The 12646-nt window shown below is 36.7% G+C and overlaps 1 protein-coding gene across 7 annotated transcripts in view; it reads left to right on the top strand.

Annotated features, from left to right (window-relative positions):
• The window catches only part of KIDINS220 (kinase D interacting substrate 220), an 80972-nt gene that overhangs the window by 20757 nt on the left and 47569 nt on the right, over nt 1-12646 (top strand). For all 7 annotated transcript variants that reach the window (XM_054061633.1, XM_054061636.1, XM_054061639.1 and 4 more), the window contains 9 exons: nt 969-1067; nt 3684-3782; nt 4498-4596; nt 5533-5710; nt 6231-6395; nt 7783-7962; nt 8324-8489; nt 9391-9542; nt 11877-12166. In XM_054061633.1, the coding sequence (XP_053917608.1) occupies nt 969-1067; nt 3684-3782; nt 4498-4596; nt 5533-5710; nt 6231-6395; nt 7783-7962; nt 8324-8489; nt 9391-9542; nt 11877-12166 (1428 nt within the window). The remainder of the gene's footprint in view (nt 1-968; nt 1068-3683; nt 3783-4497; nt 4597-5532; nt 5711-6230; nt 6396-7782; nt 7963-8323; nt 8490-9390; nt 9543-11876; nt 12167-12646) is intronic.

A 12646-nucleotide genomic window follows, 5' to 3' on the forward strand; every position in this document is an offset into this window, starting at 1 on the left:
GCTGTGTTTCTGTGCTTTTGGGAAGGACAAAATACAGCTTTCAGTACAGCTGACTGTATTCCAAAATTACATCAGTGAGGAGTCTTGGTTTCAGATACTTGAGTAGGTTTTGATAAGGAAAATTTCTTGGTTTGCAGTCAGGAATGTGAGAACTGTGATTGATGGGGGCTCTACTGCTACTACTGAGCACTATAACTGAATTCCACAGCTACTATTTAGCTATACTTTAGTTGTTTTTCCTACTTCATCATAAAAGAAGTATTAGGATATTTCAGGATTTCATTTTCTGAAATTCTGACATGTCCTGAGGTGTGTTAAATCAGAAACCTTTAGCAGAATTGTAACTTCATTTTGCATATATACAGCTCCATTTACCACAGCAATTTTTTTTTTATCAATTTGAGATAAAATTAGTGTTTTGCTTTTCTTTGTAACAGCATTGTATATGTAAGCAGAATAGCAGTCGAACCTGCACAAAAAAGGGATAAAATTCTGTAAAAATCTTGAAGATCTTTTGTCAGCTGTGAAACGTCTAGAGGAGACAGCCAAGATTCTTGTCTGATTGTAAAGAGGTTATTACCATGAGCTATTACTTGTTTGATTGTAAAGAGGTTATTACTGTGAGTGGTTGGTCTTCCTGTCAACATAGAGAATGGCTGGATTTTTTCATGTTAATTGATACTGTTACTTGTTTAAGATACTGGTTTAAGCTGGACCTGTTTTGGGGCTGGTTGTTTTGCCATAAATATATAATATTTCATATCTATTTAAAAAAAAGGAATCCAGATTTTTTCCCACTATATGCTCATTCACGCAGATAGCACTATTTTTTGTATCTTCCTTTAAAATGAGTGCAGCTTTCTTAATGCAAATAGGCATAATGTGTATTTAGAGGCTGTAATTTGTTCTGTGTTGTGTTTTTTTCTGCTAAATATTACTAAGTCACAATTCTTTCACAATTTTTGCAGAGCGGAGATACGGTTCTGATTGGGGCTGTCAGAGGAGGTCACGTTGAAATTGTGAGGGCCCTGCTCCATAAGTATGCTGATATAGACATCAGAGGTCAGGTAAGAACAACAGCGTAAATGTTAGAGTAGTTCTTAGGTAGGATGTGAAGTTGAATACCAAACAGTTATAGTGTGTTTCTCAAAATAAGGCTTTAAAACTTGCTCCATCTGCTCTGTTGGAAACTCGGGTTTTCATCAAACATTAAGAATATATCATGTTGCTGTTGAGTTTAAGTGGCTTTTATTTCAGTTAATTTGTATAATGGTTGAAAAGCAAAAGATACAAATTGAACTTATTTCGCCTGCACTACTCAAGAGATTTAAAATAATGAAATACTTTAAAATGCCTTAACATTATTATTTTATTATTTAATGTTTTAAATTTAATATCACTATATTAAAACATTTTAGCTCTTATAATTGTATCTGTTGTCAGTGCTGGTTAGCCAGCTGTGTCACTGTGCTTCGTTGGTTCTTCACTAACTTTCTTCCTCTTAAGTACTGTTGTCAGTGATTTCTGTATTTTCTGTCTACCCTTTCTTTCTTTTCTTTGTCCTTCAATTAAAGTATTGTTTTTATTCTTCTTACTCAGCACAGTACTTGTTTTTATTGTTACATTCAGTGTGCTTTCTTTTGGTTGAAGCTGTTCAAATTACTCTGCTCGAAGGCACGTATGTTCTGCCAAGTTTGAACACAAATCTAATGTGACACTGAAAGCTGCAGCAATTTGGTGCCTGCTATTGATGCAGAGCCTGTTTGAGAAGCCAAGAAGCTTTTAGTTTGGAGAAGTAGGGTTGTCTGGATTTCTCTTATCTGCCATTGAAAACCTGAAATCGTGTGTCTCGGCTTCTTGCTGACACGAGTCTGAAAATCTGGTGCTTTTCAATGTCTTAATATAACCAAGATCTAATAGAATATTAAAATCGCTAGGTTGGAAGGGACCCACTGGATCATTGAGTCCAACCATTCCTAAAACTCCCTAAACCATGCCCCTCAGCACCTCATCCACCCGTTCCTTAAACTCCTCCAGGGAAGGTGACTCAACCCTCTCCCTGGGCAGCCTCTGTCAGTGACCAATGACCCTTTCCGTGAAAAATTTTTTTCCTGATGTCAAGCCTGAGCCTCCCCTGGCGGAGCTTGAGGCCATTCCCCCTTGTTCTGTCCCCTGTCACTTGGGAGAAGAGCCCAGCTCCCCCCTCTCCACAACCTCCTTTCAGGTAGTTGTAGAGAGCAATAAGGTCTCCCCTCAGCCTCCTCTTCTCCAGACTAAACAGCCCCAGCTCTCTCAGCCGCTCCTCGTACGACTTGTTCTCCAGCCCCTTCACCAGCTTCGTTGCTCTTCTCTGGACACACTCCAGAGCCTCAACATCCTTCTTGTGGTGAGAGGCCCAGAACTGAACTCAAGCACTCAAGATTACCTGTTCCATGACTTTCCCTAGCACGGAGGTCACTGACAAAGATGATGCAGAAACAGCAGGAGGACCCAGCTTCCTCTGAAGCAGGGAAGCTCATGACTTCTGGTAGCACGAAGGTGTCTGTATAGACACTTGCAGGGGTTAATCTAGAGGATGCGTTTGTGGCCTTGTTGATACAGCAGGAATGAGTACCATGAAGGGAAGATTCTGGCTGCACGCTTCAGATCTTCAAATTAGGGTCAAAATCGGTGATGAGTGCTCGTTAAACTGTCAAGAAAGGCTTTAAACTCTGGTTATTGTGGAGTGCACAAGTGAGAAAGGAAAAGCTGCAAATGAGGGAGGGAAGCAAGGGAGAAGGCTGCAAGGGGGACTGTGACATTACTACTTAGAAACGGGTATGTGTCCAGAGACTTCTCTTAAATGTCTCTATGCAAGTATGCATCAAGCAGAAAGGGTCTTGGTGCCATCACTAGGTGACAAAAAGATTGCAGGCATGAAGACTTCCTGGGATAGCACACATCGGTGGGGAAACAAAAAGGGTAAGACAAGCAGATTTGCAACTATTGACCATTCCCTATGGTTCAGTGGTTCAATGTACAGCTGATTGGCTTTCTGGTGCTTTGTGATGAGTTTCATGTTCATCTATTTCTACACCTTCCCAGCTGGCATGGCCTATTTTTAGGCCAGGTAGCCAGTTCAACAGTTTTATTAGGCTGTACTGTAAAATTAAGAACAAAATGGATTTTTTTTTTTTTTTTAAAGCCCTGGAATTGGTTAGCACTTCCATGTTCTAATAGGAGAGAAATCTTTGTTGTTTTTAAAAAACAAAACGAGACAGAAACGTGGCTTGGGTAGTAGAGGTGAAAAAGACGGCCTCTGGAAAAGTTGTTTACTTTCATTAGGAAACTTCTGTGCTTGAGTTATAGCCAGATACTCATATAATAGATTTAGAAACAAATCTATTTCAAACTTGTTTCAAGACAGGTTGAATATGCTTGACTTGTTAAAGCTTTTAATAAATTTTCCACAGGTCTTTAAAATAGATTTGTGTACTCTAGCCAAGTTTGCTGTGCCTTCTCAAAGTTTTATTGGTGTGCCAATTAGATTTGGTGTCATTTCCTTTTGCCCTGAGCTGTGTTAAAATTTGCTGTATTATGTGCTGTTTTTAATTTAGTGGTTGTACTTTATGCATGTTTTTTGAAATTAATCCAACTGAATGAAAGTATTGTTAACATATAATACTCTATTTAATATTTTTCAGGATAATAAAACTGCTTTGTATTGGGCAGTTGAGAAAGGAAATGCTACAATGGTGAGGGACATCTTGCAATGCAACCCTGATACTGAAACATGTACAAAGGTAACAGAATTTTTAACAAATTGCTTTGTTTATCATCTGTTCTTTTTTCAACTCCTATGTGAAGAGTGTAATAAATTCCATTTTTGTGAAGTGTTGGTATATTACACTCTAAAAAAAAAAAATTCTTCTGAAATACAGAATTTATTTTCTGAAATACAGAATTTATTTTCTGCAGTGATGATGTCCCCTGTTGATAAACATCACCTGCTAGTAAACCTCGATAGCAGGAAAAGTGTGGATACTTTAACCTCAGCGTCATTGACGTGACTGGCCATTGGGGCAGAGAGCAGGTGCTGCTGGAAGTTGAGGAAGGAGGTGTCTGATACTACTAAGCATGGAAGTTCAGACATGAAAGTTTACTGTTTATTGCACGTGCAGGACTGAAACAAATGGGCAGAAATACGTACAGCAGTGAATTACCTCTTCCACGAGTCTCTCTTTGAATACCTTGTATTATACCTGAATCTTGTCTTTCTCTGCTTGATGCTGTTATTAACTGAAATGTATTTTGTTCTGTGATTCCCATGAATCAAGAAGACAGGTCTGTGATACTTTTTCAATAGCATATGCCCTGAAGTGTTGTTACTTGCATAGTAATGTTTAATTAAAACACTCTTAAAAATTTGGCATTTAATTTGTTACACTGTCACTAGTTTTTGCTTGTTCTTCAATATACAGAGATGATCTTTTTATTAGGCCTACTTTTCCCTTTTAGGATGGAGAAACACCCCTCATAAAGGCAACCAAAATGAGAAATATTGAAATAGTGGAGCTTCTTCTGGATAAAGGAGCTAAGGTCTCTGCTGTAGACAAGGTAAAGAATATTTGGGTTTTGTTTTTTACGTTAGTATATTTAATAATTTTAGTTTTGCAGCAGAATTGTGTCATGAACTGTCAAGGCTAATACAGAAAGAGAGCTTCCCGTATGGTTGATTAAATAGATCGTAATACTTAAATATAAATTAATTATCAGCATTAAAACATTGATTTTTTTTGTTTGTATTACGATGGTTTTAGTAACGTGAAAAGAGAAAAATCTAGGATAGGAATAAAAATTTCACAGATAAGAATTACTAGTGCTTAACACACTTGGGAAAGAGCGTAGCGAATGGTGATTGTCACTGATGTTTATTTTTTAGTAATATGCATTTAACTAAGCCCAGGACATTTGGGAAGGACTAAACCAACAGTTTGTTACTGTCCTTCTACACATTACCTACCTTAACTGTAAACTTTTGAAATACAGGAACATTTATTTGATACTTTTTTAACCTCTTAGTATTTTATTTAGGGGAAATAAGCAATAATGTTGATTTGATGCAATAATGTTGATTTGATGTAATAAGGAAACTTTTACTGGCAAGCTTTTTGGAGAACGCAAAACAGAAATGGAAATAATTCTGACAGGAATATCTCTTTGTCCAAACAAGTCCCTTAGTTTGCTAGGCTAGTAGGTGCTTGTTTCTCAACAGAGACTACATTTTCATGAACTTCAAGATGTTAATATAACCATTTGAGAAAGAAGATTGTGCCTTAGATTTAGTACTAGAAGAACTGCCTTTTCACGTCTTTTCTGAAATTTATATAGTGATTTTTTCAAGAGGAAAAATGCTTGCTGTAAGGTGTCAGCACTGTTGAAAATACCTTGGAATGCATTTAAATAACGCACCTGAAGCAAGGTGAAACATGTGGGCTGTTCATAGTCTTAGGAAGTCATGTTAGCTGTTACTAGTTTTTCACTTAATTGCAGAAAGGAGATACACCACTTCATATTGCCATTCGTGGAAGAAGCCGTAAACTTGCTGAATTACTTTTACGAAATCCAAAAGATGGTCGATTGCTTTATAGACCAAACAAAGCAGGTGAAACACCTTACAATATTGACTGTAGCCACCAGAAGAGTATTTTAACACAGATATTTGGAGCCAGTGAGTATAAGTCTTTGATTTTATATTTTTTCCAATCACTTGCATTTTGAGAATCCGGTTTATTCCATTCTGTATCGAACAGTGCTGGCTGTATATTTTTTTAATGTTGCAAATAATGGGAGAGCTTCAAAGAAATCAGTTGGCAAAAAAAAAATCATCACTCTAAAAGCCTAACAAAGGTCAATTGCACCTTTTATTTTTGACTTTTGACATGGATGTCAATGTGACTTATGTTGATCGTTTTGGTTTTACTTAGATCTTGCTTGTGTAGGAATTATTTTCTTTGAGTTGCTGTGATTTGGGATTTTGTTTGAGCCTCTCGTGGCAAACTCTAATGGTTTTGATAATTATATAATATTTATTTGGGTGATTTAAATTTCCTCTGAAGAATAATGTACCAATAATAACAGATATTATATGAGAGGAGTATATATTCAAATGCAGGCGAATGTGTATGAAAATTGTGATACCAGAGAGATTTCTTAAAACAGAGTTCTCTAACATCATGTTCCTGTCACAGGACACTTGTCTCCCACGGAATCTGACGGTGATATGCTGGGTTATGATCTGTACAGCAGTGCTTTGGCTGATATTCTGAGCGAACCGACCATGCAGCCACCTATCTGTGTAGGCTTATATGCACAATGGGGAAGTGGAAAATCTTTCCTGCTCAAGAAACTGGAAGGTAAAAGTTGTTTGGGCCTTTTCTGTGGGCTCATGTGTATCTGTGTAAAGCATCATGTGAGAGTTACTAATTTTCACAACAGCGTTGATCTGTGTGATGTTTTTTCCAGTCTCCGTTTCTGTAACGGAAGGATGTACATTTTAGTGTGGTTCGTTCATCCATAGGGTTCTTTGTTCATTTATACAACGTCCAGACAGTTTTTAAGTGTTTCTGTTTATTATCCTGTGGGTTTCCTGCAGCAGGGAATACACTCTGTAGATACTGTTGAAAGTACTGCCACTGAAATATGCCTTACGGGGAATCTTGGTGTGTCAGTCCGGGCTCAGACATCTTCTGCTGCAGTACTTATGTATTGTGCCTGCTGTGTGTCATCTTTTTTTTTCATTTTTTAAATTTAAGAACAAATTCCAGGCTATTGATGTTCTCGCTTCTGTATTTTATCTGCATCTAGTTTTCTTTCCCTTTCCCCTTATTTACTTGGAGCTTTTTGAACTGTCTGAAATCACAGAATGAGGCAAGTGGAAACAGACATCTTATTGACAGCTGTAGCATTTTATAGCAAGCAACGTTTTTCTGAGATGTTTCAGTAGAATTCAAAGTACTTTTACCAGTCTTGATGTTCCTTACTTTCTGTGATTTCTGTGTTTTTAGAAGCTTCTGCATTAGTCAAAATGGTGTCTCTGCACTAATTTTGTTCACCTCATGCCCCACGTCATAAACAAAAAGTGGTGTGCATTTTTTACTGTCCTGTTTATTGTTGATGAGCTCTTTTGCTTTTAAAATGCTTTTTCAGTATTTTCTTCCTGTTCCTCATTCATGTTTTTATTCTGAATTGTGTATTTAATGTTTCTTTTTCAATAGATGCTAAATAAGTTCCTTCAGGAAAATTACTGTTTTAGTAAATAGGAATCAAAAGCCAGAAGTAAATATTGGAGCCTTTACATTATACTGCTACATCTGACTAAATGAGGAAAGTGGTCCACGTTCCAATGATGGAAGTTTTGGGAGCTGGTTTTTTTTTTTTTTTTTGGACAGATACAGTGGATTTATTTTTCTCTGTGTAATAAAATATGTTTTAAACATTTGAAGAAGGATAGGCGATGTCACAGCTTTTTAATACATGCCTTTAGAAGCAGAAAACAGTGCAAGCATTATGTATTTAAATGGTTTGATTCACTGCATGGATGAAAACTTAGTGTTTTGCAGTAATGTTTGAAGAAGAACTGAAGCATCATTGTCTTTGTTTCAGATCAATAAAAGGGAAAAATTAAACAGCCTAAGGAAAAAGTATTTCTTTGCAATTATGGTTGTTAAAATACTTTTTTTTTTTTCTTTCTGTTCTACAATGAATTAACATGTTAACTGGTCTTTGTCTTTTTTGCTTTAGATGAAATGAAGACTTTCGCGGGACAGCAGATTGAACCTCTGTTTCAGTTTTCCTGGCTGGTTGTATTCCTCACACTTTTGCTGTGCGGAGGCTTGGGTTTATTGCTTGCTTTCACAGTGGATGCAAAGCTTGGAATAGCGGTGTCACTCAGCTTATTAGCAGTTCTCTACATTTTCTTTAGTAAGTCTTATTTTATGTGAAGCCTGTGAAGGTTTTTATCTATTTTTGGAATTCAATATTGTTTTGTAAGCAAACTTAGTGATTCAGAAAAAGTACTAAATGCTTTCATAGAAAATAAGGCCCCTTCGGGCCTTTTCTTTGTGTTTTGCATGTAATATCCAAGAGGGCATTCTTGAAAACGCAGAAGTTTGAATATTAACTTCATTATGTTACTCTTACCATTCTCATTTTTAGCTATAACTTAAAAATTCATTCTACTCCTTTTACGCTACTCCATGCCTTATCTGTTCAAACTTCCTGCATCTTTCAGTTGTGAATGTTGGCTAAAATATAGCCATAACGTCTCTTTTTAATATTCCAGCTGTAATTTACTTTGGTGGCCGAAGAGAAGGTGAGAGCTGGAACTGGGCCTGGGTGTTGAGTGTGAGGTTGGCCAGACATATTGGATATTTAGAGTTGCTTCTCAAACTCATGTTTGTGAACCCACCAGAATTACCAGAGCAAACCACAAAAGCTTTACCTGTCAGGTTAGTTATTTCATTTATTTCCTCGTGAATGACTTGTTCAGGTTCACTCTGATAGTTTTCCAGCTGCATATTAACGTGCTTGCTTTTCTTCTATGAAAAGCTGTTAAGCTTCCTGTTTGGAAAACAGTACCCCTAGAAGATCACGTAGTTAAATTTTTTAGTGTGAAGAATATAGTACTGTTTTCAGGAAGAACTCTGTGCCAGAGTTGGTGAAAGTTACTGCTTTTTAGTGTTAAGGATTTTGACTATCACACTAAATCTGTAACAGTCAAAATAAGAATTTAGTTTTCTGGCATAGCTTACTGTTTATTACATTTAATGCTTGTTTCACTGACTGCTTCTCGTGAAATCTTTTCTTTTAGTAGAGCATCAGACTGCTCAAAGCTTCTAGTTTGCCTGAAAGCAAGAAAATTTATGCCATGTCTTTTCTAGTTTTGTTTACTCCTGTTGTTTAGAGACTTGTATTTTAGCCTCATGGTGCTTTTGAGTGATTGTGTTCCTCTGTATTGTTTTTTAATTCTCCATAAATATTTGAAAATGGATCAGAATGCAATTATGAAAATGCTTGTCAATATTATGTTTTGTATTATCATAAAGGTATTTTTATGTTTTTACTGCCAACTGAGATGAAATTGATGTGATCATTTTTATCTTTTCAAGAAATCAAGCTCTAGAATAGGAAGTGGGGCAAAGAAGAGTTTTATAACAGGAGAAGAAAGAAATAAATACTTGAATTCCACGTAGAGTTAAAAAAATATATAAATATTTAAGTATTTTACATTTTACTCCACTTCAAAAAAAAACTCTAAGCTACAGAGATGCAGGAATATTTTTGGTTTTGTTACCAGAAAATATTTAAAGTGTTCTGAAAGATACAAAATACACGTTTTCTCTCTTTCAGATTTCTGTTTACGGACTACAATAGATTGTCCAGTGTGGGTGGAGAAACTTCATTGGCTGAGATGATTGCTACCCTCTCCGATGCATGTGAAAGGGAATTTGGTTTCTTAGCAACAAGGCTATTTCGAGTTTTCAAGACAGAAGATACGCAAGGTTTTTATTACCTGAATGACATTTCTGATTATTCCATTTCAATGCACAGTTACCAGGGCTTCTGTTTCCCACATTATAAGCTCTTCTTAGAAACCATTGTCGCCATGCAGAAATTCATACAGAAGGGCAAACTTGTATAGTTTTGGAAAGTAAAATTTCCTGCTTTCTTTGTTCATCTTGATTTTTATTAATATCATACAGGCATATCTTCAGTGAGGTGTAGTTTCCAGAAGTGTCAGTAGAAATGTATATTTATTTTACAGGCTTTTAGGTGCAGCATTGTATTTTTCCCATAGCAGTTAAGTCGTCATATCTGAGTCGGATAAGCTAAGAGAAGTTTCTGTTTAGGTCATTAGATTTTAATTTAGAGCTTTTTTGAGTGGCCACTACTTTTTCTTGGAAACAATAAACGTCTAGAACATGTTGGTCCAAAGCCATGCATTACTGTGATCAGTGCTGGTAAGATGGGATGAAATAGTCCTACTTGATCCAAATTGAACCAACCTTTTTCTTCTAACTCATCTGTAGATTTCTGAAACAACTATGCAGAGCAGAGTAAGACCTTGTGAAAAAAAGGAGTTACTGAGGGTAACTTCCAAGTGATAGAGGACTTATTTCTCCTTTGAGTTCAATCTCAGTTGGTTGCTTCTCGTTTTGTTTTGACTTGTCCACTAATGCTGTCTCCTCTCACAAAGTGAAATATGTAGGCTCTCTTGTCTTACGGAGGGTGGATAAGAACATGCCACGTGCTGAACACAACTCACTTTTCATTGTTCTTTCTCAAGATTCCGTGAATGTTCCTTATAAAAGTGATATGTGGAGTTTTTCACCCTTATTTCCATATTAGATGTTACGAGGTTCTTCTTAACCTCGTTGAAACAGCTTTCACAATGCTGTAATTTCTCTTGAAATTTATTTGCCAGTGACAGTGTAGTGCTGCTGCTTGTGGTTATCTGCAGTAATTGTCTTGTCTGTCATTTCTAATCTTACAATTCTCTTGCAGTCTTTGGCTCTGCTGCATTCCTATGTTCTTCTTACTTGTTATCTGATATATCTATTTATTCATTTTCAGTTGTATCTGATCTGGCACATCTTCTCCTTGTCTCCAGGTGTTTGTAGGTCTAAGGTCATAGATATTTGGCTCTAGATAGTCATAGAAATTCCACGTAGGTTTCTTTTTAGTCTTTGGTATCTCTAATTTTTGTTACAGCTGTAAACTCGCAGACGAGCCTCTTCAATTGCTATTTCATTGTTGACGATTCCCAAGTCTCTCTCTGATCCAGTTTTGTCTCCTTCTAGCTAGAGGAAGCTTGCATCCCTACTCGAAAATGTCTAGAGCTGAATGTAATTATAATGGAGCTGTTACTCTTCTCTCTTGCCCCTCGCTCTTGTCATTACGCATTTCTGTTGCTTTATCCTGTATTGCAGTCTAATCTATCACATATGTCAGGAATGTGAAGGACCTTTCCAGCTCATATCCTGGTCTAAAATATCATAGATGAGCTGTGTAAGAACCTTGGATATTCTTTCCTTGTAGGATATTTACAATTTTCTTTTTCCATTCCGGTTGATATTTTTTGCTGTCATCATTTTGCATCGGTTTATTCCTATATTCTGTTTTTGTTATGAACAAATGTGTTCAGAAGATGTGAGTCTTCTGGTTCTACACTACTGTCTGTGTACAGATCCTAAAGGCAGAGTCTGCTGCTTTGCTGTTTGTTTGATCACGGCATTAGCTGTGCTAACCTCCGATATTTCTTCCTCTCTTCTGTATCAATACAGTTTGAGTCAGCAGGTCTGTGTATTCTCTTCTGAGGCCCATTGTGATCTATCCAGACCTGACATACTGCAGCCCTCCCTTTTTGTGTATGTTTTAATGTGTGAGAAAGGGTTGTCTGGTTGTAACTTCCAACTTTGAGTTCTCCAATGGCACCATTACTATTAGGTTATGCAAGTGTAGTATTCCTGTTTAGAACAGAGTAGTTACCCTACTGTTTTCCAAGAATTTACTTGCATAAATACACTTTACTGAGAGACGTCACAAAAAAGGGGTGATACCACTGATATGAAATGTATTTAATAAAGATCTTTTCCATCCAGTGTAGATTTGAGATAATGGAAATAAACTGAAGATTAAAGGAATATCTCCGCTTTGTAATTTCCAAGAATTTTGGCAAATTTAGACATTTTGTTCACATTTGTGACTGGATGGTAGCACTGCAGTAGCCTTTTGTGCAAGTTAGTGTTTTATGAGAAGTATACAAGTTAACAGATTTTGTACTTGCCTATATTTACATTTCACATTCGTTCTAACAGCAGCTACTTGTTTCCTAGGTAAAAAGAAATGGAAGAAAACCTGCTGTCTCCCATCCTTTGTGATTTTCCTGTTCATACTTTCTTGTGTTGTCTCTGCTATTGCCCTGCTGGCGATTTTTAATGTGGATCAAGCCAACATGACAGTGAATGTTATTCTTATAACGGTTACCTGCGTTGTTGGTTTGGCTTTTATCTTGAATTGTCGCACGTGGTGGCAAGTGATGGATTCAGTTTTGAATTCTCAAAGAAAACGTCTTCACAATGCTGCTTCCAAGCTTCACAAGTTGAAAAGCGAGGGATTCATGAAGGTAAATGTTCATGTGAATTAGATTCACCCTTTGCAATCAGAAGAGAGCAGTGGGTGTGTCTGGAGAGTTGTTCATGTGGCTTAGGTTAAGATTAATCGAGTGGTGAGGAGATCAGATTTTAATGTCTACCTGTTAGTTGCTGAAATTAAGACAAGTGAATTCCACCTTTGTTTCCATATTAAGGATAGTTGATAAATGTGTAACTTAATGTTGAAAAACTTAAAAACTCTTCGGATTGCATATCTTGAACAGGAATGACTGAGCGTTAGAATGATGGCAGCGGTTGCTTGGCTGGAAAGTGGACAGAAAACCCGAGTGTCCATTGTATGCAAAGCATTTTTTGAAGATTAGCTGAAGCTACAAATACTCTTCTGTTTACTTGTGAAATACTGATTTACAGTACATAAATATTACTTTTTAAATAACATTGTAATGGAATTTAAATAGGGATAGTTTGAGACGTTAAAGTGGAACATGCAG

The sequence above is a fragment of the Cuculus canorus genome, chromosome 3 (assembly GCF_017976375.1).
Source record: "Cuculus canorus isolate bCucCan1 chromosome 3, bCucCan1.pri, whole genome shotgun sequence".
Taxonomy (NCBI): Eukaryota; Metazoa; Chordata; class Aves; order Cuculiformes; family Cuculidae; genus Cuculus; species Cuculus canorus.